We start from the raw sequence: 13,772 nt of genomic DNA, 5'->3' as shown, positions 1-13,772 counted from the left end.
TCTGAAGACGGCAATGTTCGTCGACGGCCGCGGAAAGGGTTAAAAGAAAGAAAAAATACACCCTCTCCCACTAAAGGGAACCTTGTGGGGATGCCAAGCAGCGCAGGTTTTCACTTGTGTTTCCATTTGTTGTTTACATTCGCATGCTTTCATGTATGTTTCATTTGTGTGTGGAGTTGTGTATATGTTGTGTACCGCTCATGTTACCCCCGTTTTCATTGGTGTGTATTACTGTGTGTGTCGCAAAGTGAACACCCAGTGCTGCTAGTTGAGTGCAACGGTGCGAGCGAGCGCAGCATTGTATACGAGCACTCAGCTGTGGCTGAGTGCTCGCATACAATGCTGCACACCAACTAATATGACTACGTACCAACTAGCCCAAGCCTCCACACTTGTGAGAAACAGGAGAGGAGAAACGAAGCAGAGGCAGTGCTCTGCCACCACTTCCCCCTCATATTTTCGCGCTTACGCGAGGAGAGGGCCCTCCGAGACTGTTCACTCCTCCTCTGTCGATGTGCCACTCTCTCCCTCTCCTCAGGTGGGAGCGAGGAGTAGTAGGACCCTCACATCGCTCTCACGTGAGGAGAGGGGGAGAGTTGACGCATGCGCAGTAAGGGTGGTCACGCCGCACACGGCGTTAAACTCAGTCATCAGCTGCTTCGCACCTAAAACTCTCAAAAGAGTTTTTGGTTCGCGGATATATCAGAGTAATGCTTCTACTCTAGCGAATGCATTTGTTAGACTTTTTATTGGAGTGATAACTCATCTGAGCAATAACAAAACTGCGCATTAGAGTGACAGCCATATGTTTCCTTTCAGAGTTACATGCTATACTATACTCTGTTGGCAAATATACTGACTGTGGGCTTACAGTAAGGCATTTTTGATCCCCCGGTTGACTGCGCATCATTTGCCGTTTTATTCAAACTTTGTTGGCTAGCGAAGTCGCATTGCAGCTGAAATGTTTCGTTTCTTATCCAGTGAACGTTTCTTGTAGGTCATCGCATCGCATTGCACGCCGTCGGATATTCCAGCTTTAAATAGGTGCGCCTTATACTTTTACCTTGTTTCTAATCACATTCTGTGCTTTTGCTTTGTTCTGTTTAATTTGTTCTCGGGACTATTGATGTGTTAGAATTGTTTAAGATAGCATTATAGCTTTTTTTCATTCTGTTTTTCTTTTCGTCTGCGCGCAAGCAATGGTTTGCTTCATTTCAAATTGTTCTGCCTACGTTTATATTTATTTGCAAGTTACATTTCAACGCTTTTCTTAAATTAGACTCACCCCTATGTAATGATGTGGAGTGATGTTCGTACGTGCAAAAGGGACGCTGCATTCTCGTACGTGCGACTACTCACGCTCAAGAAATCGAACAAGTTTTGGAACAAATTCTACCAACTCTTTGAGCGTTCACACGGTTCCGCAAAGCGGAGTATATAACTTGAGTACAGGTAGAAGAAAAAGAAAAACATGATGATACAGACGCATTGACTGTTTAAACCAAACTCCCTGGCAATGGCCATGTTAACTTTATGCGATGATATACTTAATTCAATGAATGCAGCTGCGCTTTCAGTGTGAAGCTGACCCGCTCATAATGTGTTCGGGTGCCATTTCTGAAGGAGGTATCACTGTTATGCATCCCCGTCTTTTCTGGAAAAACTGAAGAGGAGAATTTCCTCGTTTGCTTTATAGTACAAAGCCTGGTGAAAAAGAAAACATACTTTGAAGCTGGGGAAGGTGTAGGGGGCGTTACTTTTATGATCAAGCCGTATACTATAGGATGTTCAGGGATCGAACCTACAACCTTCGGATGTCTCCTCCGATCATCTACCAATTCACCTGCAGCGGCGGTATTTTTACGGTCCTCTTTGTTAAGTATTCGTATTTCATGTAAAAGGCAGAAATACAAATATACGGAACAAAGTAGATAAAATAAACGAAACCTAGACCCAGTAAAGTGGAGCTCAGCTGGTGGAGCATCGGACGAGTGATCTGAAAGTTGTAGGTTAATTTATGACATACGTAAAATTATTTTTCACTTATGTCATAATTAGCACTCAGGACATACAATTGAAGTGCCTTCCCCGTAGCTTCCCTATAGTCTGTTGGTCACACTATATTCTCTTTATAAAAGAAGCACGGGTCGTGAATCTGGTGTGCGCCATAGATTTGAGCCCCTTCTGTATTCACACGACGGACGTCATTGCGGACGAATCAGTCACGAGACATGTGACGTTATTCGGATCTCTCCGCAGCCATAGGAGCTATTTTCGGGGTGTCCATCTAGTGGACATGTCCACGTCGGCGGAGTGCGTTCAGTTACACAAAAATGCGGCTAGCCGTGATGTCACGGCACTCTTGACCACGTCGACTCACCGAACCCGCCAGCATGTTTCCAGCTTAATGACAACGAAAGCGGATAAAATTTACAGTAACAGGACTTTCAAACAAATTTTACAAGTATGAACTATCGTGTGAACCTGTTTGGATGCTTCAATAGCAATACAGGGAATGCGTAACGACCTATAAAATTCATCAGGTGGGCGGCCGTGTTAGAACTCATTGAAGTGCTAACGTGATTAGAGTTCATGGACGGCCTCTCAGATGGGTGTTCAAAAGCGGATTTCTGGGGGCAGCATTCGTTGCGGCGAAACGCATTCAGTCTTTTTCAATAGGTGAGGCGTAAAGCCGCAAAACCTCATGGGAGGCGCCAACGGCATCGGCTTACGGTTTAAGATATCTGTGGCACTCTGTTTCACTGGCTGGGCTTTTGGAGCTGTAGACACGTTATTTCTTTCGATATTGTCACAATCTAATCGCTCACGCAATCATGGTTGGATGTGAAACTGTCGGTTGCTCGAGTTCAAGCACCAGAGAGAAAAGAATGTTCCCATTCTCTTGAACGAAGACAGAAAGTTTAAGTAGGTTTATATCTAATAAGTAGAACCACGATATGTGGTACAGCCTTTGGATGCCTATACCGTCAGGTGGGTGATATTCGTCCCAAATTCCGAATGAATAGTTTTGTTTCTCTGCCACATTGGCGCTCCCAGCTAAGATCCATGGCAGGTTGACTATGCGTGTGACATAGTGGCACGTCGAAAGAGGAACTGAGGTGCCCAGACGGAAGCAAGAAAGGCATTTATTTGGTTGTGTTTCACCAACAGAACCACAATTATTACCTACGCAGCTAAACGACAAACATTCGGTGTTTACGCTAAAACGCATGGCCGCAACGCTCCGTGCAGCCGTCTCTATCCGTGATATCGGAAATGGCGTCACACGGCAGCCAACAGCCACACGACATCAAGCCAGCGGTGACGCTGCGGAATACACGGACAATGACATAAACCGTAGCAATGCATACACAATCAGCCAGTGGTTCTGAAGGAGGCAACTTCGCACCAGGGAGAAAACGATGTGTTAGTAACACATCGTTTAGAAAAAAATGTAGAAAAAAAGGCGCTCCACTATTCTATCTTTAGAACAGGTATACAATGTATTGCTGGTGATTTCAAGTGTTCCTCCAAGCATTGCTTTTGTAGTTGTCGATTCATTCATACCTTCAGATGCCAGCAGAACAGGTAACTGCGCATAACAAGCACGGCGCCTGAATTAGTGGAGGCAGAATTGCACAGTCCACTAAGCGGACGCCACTCACACGACAGGAGAAAATCGACGCTACAAGCGAGGATCTAGTCATTGCTGCCCGAAGATCCCCACTGTGATTTGGGCCTTCGTCATTTCACGACCCGCTCCGCGTAGACCGAAGTGGAAATGCGGGAACAGCTGGCGTATGGTTGATAGATATGTGGGGTTTAACGTCCCGAAACCACCATATCATTATGAGAGACACCGTAGTGGACGGCTCCGGAAATTTCGATCTCCTGGGGTTATTTAACGTGCACACAAATCTGAGCACACGGGCCTACAACATTTCCGCCTCCATTGGAAATGCAGCCGCCACAGCCGCGATTGGATCCCGCGGCCTGCGGGTCAGCAGCCGAGTACCTTAGCCACTAGACCACCGAGGTGGGGCATAGCTGGCGTATGGTGACTGAGTACGCAGCCCACAGGGTCTAATCGCGATTTGGTCTGTCATGTGAATACAGGTTTACAGAGGAGCTCTTGTTAGTTCGCCACCAAATCTCATACGTGGTCTATCCACCACTGTGTAATTGAGTGTGAAACTCAAGCATGGTTCTTGTACATATGTGGTCCCATGTAACACGCATGACGCAGGCACACAAATGAGTGGAAGGCCCAAGGGTGGTAGAGCAAAATGAATGTCTTGTCATCGTGTATTATAAAATAAACTGTCTACAACCTTGCATCTTGATATTTATTATTCGCTCACCAAGACGTCCTCGCAAAGGTAAAACAGCCATTTGCGTTTGCCTGAACGCCTTAAATATTGGTTCATCTTGGCGGCCTTTGGTGAACGCGCGCAGAGCTCCTCCACACAAAAAGTCTTCCTACGCCAGGGCTGCTAGCATAAGCAGGCCAATATAACGATGTCAGCATAGTAATAATGAGAGACGCATTCTCTTTCGAATTACAGTCTGTGACCGTACCAACGCGTATGGTTTCTTTTCAGAGATTATATTCACCGCACTTGTGTTGAATAGCGTGACGTGTCTGCCTTTTGTGTTCGCACTTCATGTTTCGTGTCTCGCACAGCGCTCAACGAGCCCACAATCGACTACGGGTTCCAGCGGCTAGCCAAACTCATCCCGCGCCATCCAGGCGACCCCGAAAAACTTCCCAAGGTGGGTGATCAGTCTTGGAATGTCATTATCCTCCGCCTAGGGTATTTTCTCGCACGTTCACAAGACGCCAGCTTGAGTACAGAACGCAGCTAGCGAAGCCAGGTGTCATTGGTCGAAGTCACGTGGCACGACAACAGTTACGTGTGCTCCTCTCCTCTTCCAACTATTAAGACCCAAGGATGTGTGCAGCTGCGAAGCCTTCTTGTTTCGTTTCTCCCTCTCTAAATTTCTTTTTTCGTTTTGGCCCATTTGTCTCAGTCTTTTTTTTTCGCTATTTATACTCATTTACAAGTTTTCTTTTTATTCTTTCACTTTTTCTTTCCCTTTCTATTTTATTCCTTGCTTCCTCCTTTAATTTTTATACACAACTTGTGTTGTCGAGTCTTCCTAGTTATAGTATTAATGTCCGCACTTAAAATCATCATCAAGGTGCTCGAAGTACAAAAGGGGCAATTCCATGCCAAATCAACTAGTGTTTTTCCGACCATCAAGAATATGGCTGGAAAAAAATATTTACGTGTTTCTCAAGGTTCCAAAGTCATCCTGCTGGTTTATTTCTGTTGCCAAACAGTTCCGGTCTATTTATGAGAGTCGGCAGTTTTGCTCGGACTGAGCTAGAGTGTGTCAAACAAAAAAAAAGTTTTAAAAAGACTTTTCTTTGAAGCGCTCAATAAAATTACATTCGCAGCAAGGTGTTTGAAAGATGTAACTGTAAGAATGATGACATGTATGTATGTCAAGTCTTCGAGGACTTTTCGCATAAGGAAAATCGAATAAAGTTGCCGAATTCGGTATTTCTCACAGGCAACATGGAAAGTTCAAAGGGCGCAAATAAAATATGTGCTGGTGGTCTTTTTTGACATGCTACAAATTAAACGTAATTTAGGCGCTGAAGCAATAGCAGATCGTCTGAAAAAAAAATTGTGATGTTCGCCTTTTTTTTTTTTGAAAAAGCTCTGTATTTAGCGTTAAAAAACTCGCCTTGGTGGTCGTACTAAAATATGCATATCTCATTTGAAAGCTCTTTGTATTAGCTAAAATTAGTCTAAGTTACTAGAGAAAATTATTTTTAAATTCGACGAATGTTTTGTTTGAAGCTGTGTATCTCCACCAGCGTTTGACCTGCGTAACTCAAGCGCATGACGCACTCTTAAGGCCAATCTTCACTCCAAACCCACTGGCCTGAGATACAGATAGTAAACTCGATGCTCTCTACATAGCAATCGAAATTGTAATGCAGTTATCATCAACGTTTCGTGGCGAATAGAGGCGTTATACAAGGTTAAGTGATGGAGATGCGAATTGCACGCCAATGTCAAAGTTTTGCCGAATCTTTCCTTCTCATCTTGGCCGAAAACACAGCCCGGTTCTCTTCATTGGTATTGTTTCTCCTCTGTGTCCACGTGACCAGTAAAGCTGGTCACGGGGGAAAACGACCGTGCTAGATATTCACAAAGCCATCGCCAGTATGCTGATGCGTGTTTGGAGATATAGCAACTTCCTAGACTTTTCTTCAGGACGGCTTCCCTCACCTGCATGCAGGAGATCATCCTCAAGCGGGCGGCCGACCTTGCCGAGGCACTGTACAGCATGCCTCGGCAGAACCAGCTCTCGCTGCAAGGGCCACGCTCCCCCGCACTCTCCGGAGGATCGGCCGGTTTCAACGCGTACGCCGCCGCCGGTCAGCTGGCCGTCAACGTCCAGGAAAACGGTGAGATATTTGCGAGCATCCCGATCGGACGACGCGGTCTTTGTTATTTTCATAAAAAGCCAACTATGTGCCAAACATTGTGAGAATTCAGAGATATTGGGCGCTATAAAGGCTTTCTTATTTTTTTTCTGTTGATTTGCTCTTTTTAACGTTCACTTTGGTTTGATTCGTGCATATGAAATGCAACATTAACTCACGAAATTCAAATTATTCGGAAAGATCAAAGTAAACAAGACGAACTGCAGAGACAGCAATAGAAAGATCGTTGCAGATAATAATAAAAAAACACAATAAAACACCACCTAAATGCGCTAACGTATATGCACGTTGAAATAGCAGCACAACGCTTCTTGTCACACTAGTCACATGGAAAGACTCACCTTTGAAATAAAAACAGAGCGCGACGTGTAGTGAGCACGTTTTAAATCACAACAGTGTTATATGTACGTCAAGGATAGATTAACGGGCCCGAGTTGTAGTAGCTTCTTCAAAGCTTGCTGCACTAAAAGTTACTGCTGAACACGTTCGCTATTGAGACCGATGAAAGACTCGCTTGTGGGCTCTGAATAAAAAGCTCTAATGAATAATAATATATTTCCCGTTTCGTCTGGTTTGTTTAGCACGCGTTCAAATACCAGAATTTGGAGATTCTGTACAGATAAGTGACACAGTGGTATTACCAACGTAAGCATATTACAGTTTTTGCTGCAGCCTAACTATGTTAGTTAGTGAAAAGTGTTGGTATTATTTTCTCTCTGTTTTGCGTCAACATGCCAGCAGGAGAAAGGCTGCGATTCTGTTTTCCCTGATCCTTTTGGGCGATGATAAGGACCTTCAAGGCTCAAAGCGGCCTGTCAGGCTTCCTAAAACGTCAGTTTCTTTTTTACCTTTTGGAATGCTTTGCAATGAAGCATATCTGAAAGGCACAGTGGCGTCCGCATATGTGTAAGCGCGCGAACAGCCGGCGTTCCTCTGCGAGGCGACACTTTGCGCCATCTGCAAGCTCAGACAATGAGCTTGCGCGGCCCAATTAACATGCTGACATGCGAGTGACAAAGTTTAAACGTGCGCTTGTTTATTTACCTGAAGATATGCACGCTTTCGCTAAGATATGCACGTTCCCCAGGGCGCTTTCGGCATCTAGATTCTACAATATGTAGTGTTTCGAGGGATAACACCCGCCCAGGCGCGTGTTATCCGTCGAAACACCTCTGATCATTGAAATGCGTCATCTTTTACAGTCTAGATGTCTAAAGCACCTGAGTGAGCGTGCATCTTTTGGTTAAACAAGCGCACCTTTCAACGATGTCACTCGTGCAAAGCACGGGCCACACATGGTCAGAGTTCGCAAATGCCAAGGTGTGGCCTCGCAGAGCAAGGTCGGTTGCTCATGCGCTATATGCAGTCGTGGACGTGGCTGTGCCTGAAGGCTCGCACACCGTTAAGCTTACTGTCGCAATCGCAACGCGGAAATTTTATTTGTACGGAGAAGCCAGTGTGAGACATACAGTCTCGTTTCCCGAGATGGTGATGGCATGAAATAATAAAAAGTGACAGTCACAATGACGAGCATCCGAATGGTCAGACTGGATCGCACTGGTATTGCGAGTTTAAAGATGAATGAATCACCCAGTATTTTTTTTTTCATCTTGAACATCAATAAGCACAGAAAATGACCTATCCATGCAGCTTGAAAGAAGATACATGAGGAGAAGGGTATTTTTGTGTCCCAGATTGTTTGACGCAGATTCAAGATGAATCAATGCCAACTAGGACATTAAAAGAGTCAAATACTTGGGTCCGCGTAATCGATAATGCTAATTAACATCATGCTAGCAGTAACAATTAGAAGTAGCATTCATAAGGACTAATTTTGCGGGTTTGCACAGACTTTAGAGTGCAGTGTCCCCGTTGAAAATAAGCGGTAAAAGTTGTGTTGCCTTTAGGAGACCATGTTGGCCACGTTGAGAGCAATACTGACGAGCTCCCAAAAAGGCAAAAAAAAAACGAAAGGAAATTGTCTTCTTTCTATAGGGTGCTTTCAAAAAGGCCTTCCTCTTTAGAAACGCACGGATTTGTGTTTCGATACCGAGCGGATCGCTCATGGTTCAGAGATATCAGCAGTCAAAATAGTCGCGGCTTGTTGCGACCCCATCATTTTTTATTGAAAGAATAGTCTGCAAGAACCACAAACTGAGCTGTAGTTATTGTACATTTCGTTCTTCACCTGAAAATGGTACGTCGTATTTCCGCGATTGATCCAATGCTCTGAATGTTTGCAACTGTACAAGCATAGTGCAGCTGCAGTGCAGCCGAGGTGTTTGTAGCTTTTCGCCAAACATATAGCAGTGACAATGGCTTTGCTCTTGGGATCTGATGTGTACGCCGCACTCCGCCTCACCAGTTTCGTGCAGCACAGCCAGAGCTAAGTTTTCAGGGAAGCAGGCTGTCGCTAGAACGCACGTACAGACGAGTAGTGTTCGGCACACCCTCGGCCGGGGAGTCACGCGGACGCCCTGTCTCGAAGCGGCGTGCTGCACGGATGTGATGGGGCGGAGCTCGGACTTGAGCCCACTGACCTCGGCTGCCGCTGCTTGCAGAGTACGGCCGCTCGCAGAGCAGCAGCGTGTCGCCTCGGGGCTACGGCTCGAACGCCTCGACGCCACACAGCAGCAGCGGCGCCGCCGGGGGGCCATACGCCGCCACGTACGCCGCCGCGGGGCAGCTACCCGGGTCGCCGGGACTCTTGAACGGTGCGTGTGCCGGTTTCGGCCGGGGCCTCCCGGCTGACGCCGCCGCTGCCGTGTCACCAATTGACTGCGCAGCTAGCCTGTATGACATTTCATAAACATTCGTACACGACGCAAGCCCAGGGGCTTAAAGCCACATCCTGCTAGAGCCGATGTTTGGATATGGCTTCGTGAATACAGCCCTTCCATAGAAGCTTGTATATGTTCACTCTTCCCCTACCGCAGAAGGAAGGTGACAGAAGGGATGGCGAAATGGCGTCTTGTGGTTGGTAGACGCTGCTCTGCATTTACGAAGCCCACTTTTTGAAGCGTCGGCTCGAACAATTTGGCCATTATTTCATCCTAATTGTTTTGTTGTTGTTGTTTTTTTTATCCTGGTCGAGGAAGCCACCCGCGACCGCTTTTCGTTGTGCAGTGGCATGAGCTCAAAAATGCACAATCACGATGGTGAAAGTCGGCTCAGTTTGGGCGTGCGACCGGAGGATGCCCTGCACTGCTCAACTACTCAACCGCAAACGCCCGCTTTCTGACAAAAAAAAAAAAAAAAAGGCCATGAAGCGTTGCGGCAGCCCTTCTGAAGAAAACATGTATCATTTCCACTTGTCTTCTATTCTGAATACTTTGTGCAAAGTTTTCCGGACTGGGCCACCTCATCGCTTGGTTCATAAATGTGGATCAATGGCTGTACTACGAATACAATATCATAATAATTGTCGGGCTTAACGTCTGAAAACCAAGGTGTCACTATGAGACGCCGTAGTGGACTGCTCGAGTAATATCGAGCACCTGGGGGTTAATGAACGTGTGCCTAAATCTAAGCTCATAAGCCTCTAGCATTTAAGCTTCGTCGAAATGTATCCGCTGGGACTCCTTCCCACGAGCCTTGAGTGAAGGATAACGACGCTAAGGCTACCCGACTTTCCAAACATGTTCAGGTTCACAACGCCGCACATAGGGCTACGATAACCATACGTTGATACAGAACCCCTACTAATAAAAAGCGTCCAGAGCAATGGGGATTTGGGGGATATTGTATCGCTGTCAGCTGACTATTTAATATAAGTATCGTAGCCCACTAATTTGAGAGCTGGAAAGAAGAAGAATAATTTTCTACATTGCCTGTAGCGAATCCAATTGATGCGAAAGCGTTGAGATCCAAGGTTTTTACACAAGTACTGCATACAATTTCATTGCAGCTAAAGGTTTAGGTTTATGGACTGTGACTGGCGGATTTTGTATCAGGATCAGAACATTTAAAATAAAATTGGTTCAAAAATATGAATTGAGAGAAAACAAACTTTGGATCACAGCTTTGTAACGCCGTATTGAACAGATATCCCAAGCCTGTACACTGCGCCCACAATACATCTGAAGAAAAAATTAGGTTCTGTTCTGTTCTAACTGTTTTGCTGTGGAGAGGTTGAGGTCCATATTGCCTCGGATACTCTATATCAATAAGTTATGCAGCGAAAAATATAAAAGAATAGTACTAAACGGTACTAAATAATGAACAAAAAAAGAAAAAAGCATATAATAGCACACTGAAACCAGTTGAAATATCATGCCAATGTACACTTATACGCCTTCTTAGAATATAATGTGTACACTTATGTGAAATTTGCACAACTTCGACAGATGTTTCTAGCGTCCAATGAGGTATTTGTAAACATAGTATGTATTCGATCAAGCGTATTTCTTATTATAACCTTCTCTAGTAGAAATGCAGAAAATCGGATTTTAAGCAATTCGGTAACAAAACCGTACTTGCACATTTTGTATGTATTTGGGTAGGCAGGAATTTCGTCCATCGTCCCTTAAATGCTCTGAATGGAACAATGCTCACGCTATCACGAGTTTATATCTTTAGTGAAGTGTACCTTACATGGCCAAAAAAATTGGGTAAGTGGGGTTACTTAGAAATCACAAGTAAACCTATGAGAAGCAGGACTATCATGCAAGTGAATATTATCAACCAAGAGAAACGAAGCTAAAAACAACTTCAACAGCACATAGAGTACAGCATGTTCACGAAAACGGTAAAAATAAGTAACGCTTAATATTTAGACAGGTGCTGCCTTTAGTATGCAGACCAGATGTTCTGTGAGTGAAGCACCATCATATTTGACAGTGCGTGTTTTACTTGCTGGAACGAGCAAAATAGGGGGGCTCCTCGTCACACTTGGGGAGTGTGAAATTGTTCACTCCTTGATGTACACGCACGCCTAGAAACATGCCCATGAACATTCATATAGTGTTATTAAACTCCCTTCACTGACAGCGAATCATCGGAAACATGCTTGCAGCACGTGATCCTTCTCTTTTTCGGGTGCTTCTAAATAAAATCAAATCTACGCAGGTCAAATAAAATAGAGCATTCTTTTTCTCGTGGTTAATTAAATACAATTAGTGCTTCCATAGCGGACCCTTTATTTGCTTCACTATTATCACTATAGGAGGCGTGCACCAAGGCGCTTATTGTGCTCGTTGATTTGCAGGGAAAGGCTGGTATGCCGTGATTAATCCCATGCCAGTTAGCGCCATTTCATCGCTGAGACCGCCTCATGAACTTTTGTGGAATGCTTTTTGCAGCAGGCACTTATCGACAGTGGGCAGCCAGTGTAGATGTGCGCTAAATGATCGCCTTCCTCTGTCGCAGGCATGGGAGGCATAGTACCGTCCCACTTCGCCGCCATGAACCCATTCGCGCTGCCTACGTGCAACGGCCAGTCATACGGCGGCTCCATCGTCACCTCGGGTGCCAAGTGACGCTGAGCGGCCGTTGCCTTGTACAGTGTGTATTATGACGGACTCGTTTTCTACGGTGTACATACGGAGCATAGGAGGAACCCTGCTGTACAGATCCGACCAGACTACGCGGCGTCGCAGTCGCTGGCACAGGCGCCGCCCAGCCCCTGCGGCGCCGGAAGCCCGTGTCATTTCATAATAAACGTCCTGCAAATTGAGCCTCTTCTTCTTCTTTCTCCTTCGTTGAATGAGGGGGCGATGTTCGGAGACCCCCCTCGATTGTCCCGCTGCACTATCTTCTAGGGTCACATCATCCTCGCCGTGTAGTTACACATGAGCAATCTTGTGTACGTTGTGTTGCATCATATATATGGGTTCACCAACAACAAACAAGGCAGATGGTCGTGATTTTCATAGCTTAAGAAAGAGTTTTTGTGGCACTGAGCATAACTATACTTAGTGACCGTAGACACTGAAAAAAAGTTGTTGAGAGGAAAACAGATAATGCATGGAAAATTTAGTGAAATAACAGCTCTATTCTTGTCTGTTTTCTGTTTTCGATTTGGCATGAAGTTTGCATACGTTGTCTGTTATTACTTTTTTGTTCTTCTTCAGAGCTTCTGAGTTTGTGATTTATTCCTAAAACACGTTTGTTTATTTGCACACGATTCTTCTGTTAATGGTTTTTTTTTCTTCGTTGTCCAACAGAAGTTTTCTCTCGCGAGATCAAGTAAGTTCACGCTTTGTTGCAAATTACGTCTAGCATGTGCTATGTTTCGTGTCATTTTCTTCAATGTTATTGTAATGTTGAGTAGGTATACCTTTTTTTCATTTTATTGTTATGGTCAAGAACTTTCTCAGCAGAAGGCACCTGTCACGATTGCCGAAATGCCTCTGGTGTTTGTGCAGCTTGGCAATAATTTTTCGCAATGTGAATTTCACTAATTTGCATGATCTTCAGTGTTGGCTTCACGTATTTTTATAAAAGGTGTTTAATATATCTAGTATCACACTTCTGCAGCAGATGAAGCATGGTAGCCAACTTCTCAGCGAATTGATTCTATGGCGAACGTCCTGGCAGCCCTAACATAACCTTTCTGTTGAAGAACAGATAGAATGTAACAGTATTCGGTAAATATTACGAAATGGTTCTGATCTTTGCAGAAACTATTTTTAGTTTGCTGGGTAAGACTGGCATGTTACATCTTTTGAAAAGCAGATTATTCACTTTAGCTATTCTAAGAAAGTTCATGTAGATGAAACAGAAAAATACCTATACATTTCATGTTATTTAACAAATATTTTTAGAGTCTACAGTGGAGGGGGGGGGGTCAGCTGTGTCCCACTTATAGACCCACCTTCCTGGCCATCAGAGTGTCTGTCAGAGTTAGTCGGCAGCGATACTGGCTTCTACAATGTGCTGATATTGTCTATCCAACCCGCGAATTTGGGTTTCAAAAAATAGGGCAAGAAAACAGAGAGAAAAGTTTTTTTCAAGCTAGAAAGAACGTTGAGTGGCTTGGTTCAACCAAATAATTATGCGAATTGGGATAAAAAAAAACTAAGCTGCTGTTACACTGAAGTCGTGCACATCATACGGTAACCGAGCGGTTGTTTTTTAAAGGTCACAACATCAACAGTGGCACTAAATGTGTATTTTCAGAGTGAACGCCTTTACGAATTTCGCGGACGTCAGAAAAGAGCGCGAGTCTTCATTCACACTCAGTGCGAGAACGGCCAAACATGGAGGTGCAAGCAATGCACGTCTTCATATTGTAGCACGAAGAGAGAAA

At 44.8% G+C, this 13,772-nt stretch overlaps 1 protein-coding gene across 2 annotated transcripts in view; it reads left to right on the top strand.

The window, feature by feature from the left end:
• kn (EBF transcription factor knot) overlaps positions 1-12,197 on the top strand; it is a 134,456-nt gene extending 122,259 nt beyond the window's left edge. Inside the window, exons 12-15 of one of the 2 annotated variants that reach the window (XM_075881147.1) lie at positions 4,685-4,773; positions 6,316-6,484; positions 9,085-9,237; positions 11,891-12,197. In XM_075881147.1, coding sequence (XP_075737262.1) covers positions 4,685-4,773; positions 6,316-6,484; positions 9,085-9,237; positions 11,891-12,000 — 521 coding nt within the window. In that variant the 3' untranslated portion in view covers positions 12,001-12,197. The remainder of the gene's footprint in view (positions 1-4,684; positions 4,774-6,315; positions 6,485-9,084; positions 9,238-11,890) is intronic. The other variant, XM_037426596.2, reaches the window with a different exon arrangement.
• Positions 12,198-13,772: the final 1,575 nt, after the last annotated feature.

Source organism: Rhipicephalus microplus, chromosome X (genome assembly GCF_043290135.1).
Source record: "Rhipicephalus microplus isolate Deutch F79 chromosome X, USDA_Rmic, whole genome shotgun sequence".
NCBI classification, from domain to species: domain Eukaryota; kingdom Metazoa; phylum Arthropoda; class Arachnida; order Ixodida; family Ixodidae; genus Rhipicephalus; species Rhipicephalus microplus.
The sequence above is the reverse complement of the archived record's forward strand: the minus strand, read 5'-3'. Positions and strand labels throughout refer to the sequence as shown.